The 3,198-nt window shown below is 35.2% G+C and overlaps 1 protein-coding gene across 1 annotated transcript; it reads left to right on the top strand.

Moving 5' to 3' along the window:
• Positions 1–1,120: 1,120 nt before the first annotated feature.
• Positions 1,121–2,938, top strand: LOC136971526 (general transcription factor II-I repeat domain-containing protein 2-like). The gene has a single exon (XM_067265986.1). The coding sequence runs from the start codon at positions 1,121–1,123 to the stop codon at positions 2,936–2,938; it is 1,818 nt and encodes a 605-aa protein (XP_067122087.1).
• The last annotated feature ends 260 nt before the right edge of the window (positions 2,939–3,198 follow it).

The following is a 3,198-nucleotide window of genomic DNA, read 5'->3' as shown; positions in this document are numbered from 1 at the left end:
TCAGACAGGAACTTGATGGCTGGAGGATTCAGATGAATGGTGTCTTTGTGTAGTTCATTGTAGGGTAGCGGTGTCGTCGTGCGGTCTTAAGTTGGTGCGTTCTGAACTTCGGTGGGTAGTTGTAGTCGTAGTCTGTTGAGGTGAGGATGTCGTCCTATCTGGTACTCACAAAAGTTAATTATAAACAGTCATTGAAATGAGAATTTTATTTGTTCTGGGATAGAGGTACACATGTTACAATAATATAAGTAAGGTCTACTCTCTCTCAGGCCGATAGGATGATAAAAACTAGCTTAATTCTAGTGGGGAAAGTTAATACTTGTAATTTAAAACGTTGGGTAAAATAGCTAAATATAATTCGAATAAATGGAATATTTAATATTATATATAATATATATGGGCATGGATGCACAGACCGCGGCCCGCGAGCCGCATGCGGCCCGCCGGTCGAACACTGGTGGCCCGTCGACAGCAAAAATAATACTCTCGTACATACGAAGAATATTTAATTCTATTCCAGAATAAAACCAAAAAAATCTAAAAACTTTATATAAAGTTCAAAATAGTAGAGAAATCAAATATTTTCTAGCGCGGTGTGAGCAAGCGAGATAGCAATAGTCCCGAATTCCCGATTGCTCGCGTAGGTACGAGTAGATACACGAAGCGTAGGAGAATAAGTGCAGTTTAATAGTGTTTTGGGGAGGCAATAGTTCTAGTGTAGATTTTAACTCGACTAGCCGGTGTCATATATTTTGATCCACATTCAACGTAGATTACCTGTTAACCCGTCAAGTGCCGTGTATAATTGTGTTGTGAAATCGTAAGTAAAACTCTGTTATTAATAAGTGTTTCCCTACCTATTTAATCAATTTTAATCAAATTTAGCTTTAATGTTGGCCAAATATTAAAATAAAACAAAGAAATTACTATTTTTATCAGAATTTCTCTAACTGTAATAATTACGTCATTATTTCAGATAAAAAATCTGTATAAAAATCTTAAAATTTCTGAGGAATTTAATCAATTATTTTTGATAATTTAAAAAAGAATGGGTAATTTAAGTAAGTACTGTAATTGTTTTTAGGTGCTGTGTTAATCCTAGCCAGGATTAGAACGCAACATGGAGAAGCCAGGACCTAGTAAAAAACGTAAGGTTAAAGATGAAAATCGGCAGTTTCAAGAAATTTGGACTGAGAAATACTTTTTTGTATGGTCGCATAACAAAGTCGTTTGTTTAATTTGCAAGAATTCTGTTGCGATTGCAAAGGAATATAATGTAAAAAGGCATTATGAAACGCAGCATCCTTCTTTTACCAAGTTTACAGGCGAATTAAGAAAGCAAAAAATGTTGTCTTTAAAACGGGAGATTATTGGTCAGCAAGCTATGTTTACAAAACCCATTCAAGATTCAGAAACAGCTACAGAAGTTAGTTATGAAATTTCTCGAATGATAGCAAAGCGAAGTCGCCCCTTCAATGATGGCGATTTTGTAAAAGAATGCATAGAAATTGCCGCTAAGAAAATGTGTCCAGAAGCAGCAAAAAAGTTTGAGAAAATTCAACTGAATCGTATGACTATCCAAAGACGAATTATGTCTTTGTCAGGTAATATTGCGGAACAATTAATTGAAAAAACTAAGATCATTGAATTTTTTTCATTAGCACTCGACGAATCCACTGATATTAGTTCCACAGCTCAACTTCTCATATTCATACGAGGTGTTACTCAAGATTTTGAAGTCTTAGAAGAGTTATTCGGAATGTGTTCATTGAAAGGTCAAACCAAAGGAGTTGATATACTCAATGTACTTTTGGATGAGTGTTCAAAAACTGATTTGGACTTATCAAAATTATCGGGAGTTGCGACTGACGGTGCTCCTTCGATGATTGGTGTCAATTCCGGGCTAGTTACTTTGCTGAAAAAGCATCTGCAAGGAAAAAACATAAACGCTGAAGATCTCATGCAGTTTCACTGCATTATACACCAAGAAACCCTCTGTTCTAAAAAAATTGAATTTCAAAATGTCATGAAAGTGGTAGTTTCGACTGTAAATTTCATAAAATCACGAGGACTCAATCACAGACAATTCAAACAATTCCTTGATGACATCGAAAGCGAATACGGAGATTTACTGTATTATACAGAAGTAAGGTGGCTAAGCCGTGGATTGACACTGGAACGATTTCTAAATTTAATAGAAGAAATTGGAATATTTCTGGCGGAAAAGCAAAGGGATGTCCCGGAACTTAAAAATCCTGATTGGTTGTGTGATTTGGCTTTTTTAGTTGACATTACAAATCATTTGAATGTCTTGAACACACGGCTTCAAGGCAAAAATCAACTGATATCCCAGCTCTACGCTCATGTATCATCCTTTCAATGCAAGCTGACACTTTTCAGATCACAATTGAATTCTGGAAATTACAATCATTTTCCGAATTATAAGAAAATGGCTGAAAAATTCAACAAAACTGCGATTAATTTCAGTTATGTAGAAAAGCTAGATATTTTGATTCAATCTTTTCAAGACAGATTTTCGGATTTTAAAAAAGTGAAACCTCTGTTGGACATATTCAGCAATCCTTTCACGATTTCAGTTGAAAATGCGCCAGAGTCAATGCAGTTAGAAATTATCGACATTCAAAACGATCAAGATTTACGCAACAAATTCAACGAAGGAGACTTGCTGAACTTTTACCGCTGCATTGATAAAAATATGTACGAAAAGTTGCGCATAAACGCTCTGAAATGTGCCAGCTTATTTGGTTCTACCTATATATGTGAACAAACTTTTTCAATACTAAAAAATAATAAAACAAAAAATCGAAACCGCCTTGCAAATGAAAGTTTGGAAGCAGTTTTACGTGTTGCTACAAGTAAATTTGAGCCAAATATAAAAAAGATTGTAAGCACTATGCAGTGCCACGCTTCAAATTAATAAATTCTTTTTGAATTTTAATAAATTATTATCAATTCTTTATTGTCTTTAATTACCTATACTTCTGGCGGCCGGCCCGCCATCAGTTCATGATTTGCCCGAGTGGCCCCTAGTCTTCATAAGTCTGTGCAACCATGTATATGGATTTATGATTATATTACGGTCGAAAACTTCAAAAGAGGAAAGTTTGAACAAAAGGCCTTAAAATGGCAGCGTTAATAAGTTTGAACAATAGTAGGTTGGTTGGTGAGGTCAGGTTG

The sequence above is a fragment of the Centruroides vittatus genome, unplaced genomic scaffold, assembly GCF_030686945.1.
Source record: "Centruroides vittatus isolate TY-2023 unplaced genomic scaffold, ASM3068694v2 contig_260, whole genome shotgun sequence".
Taxonomy (NCBI): Eukaryota; Metazoa; Arthropoda; class Arachnida; order Scorpiones; family Buthidae; genus Centruroides; species Centruroides vittatus.
The sequence above is the reverse complement of the archived record's forward strand: the minus strand, read 5'-3'. Positions and strand labels throughout refer to the sequence as shown.

Bases quoted from the DNA above. Each gene is read 5' to 3' on its own strand.
- LOC136971526 (XM_067265986.1), top strand. From the start codon at position 1,121: ATGGAGAAGCCAGGACCTAGTAAAAAACGTAAGGTTAAAGATGAAAAT.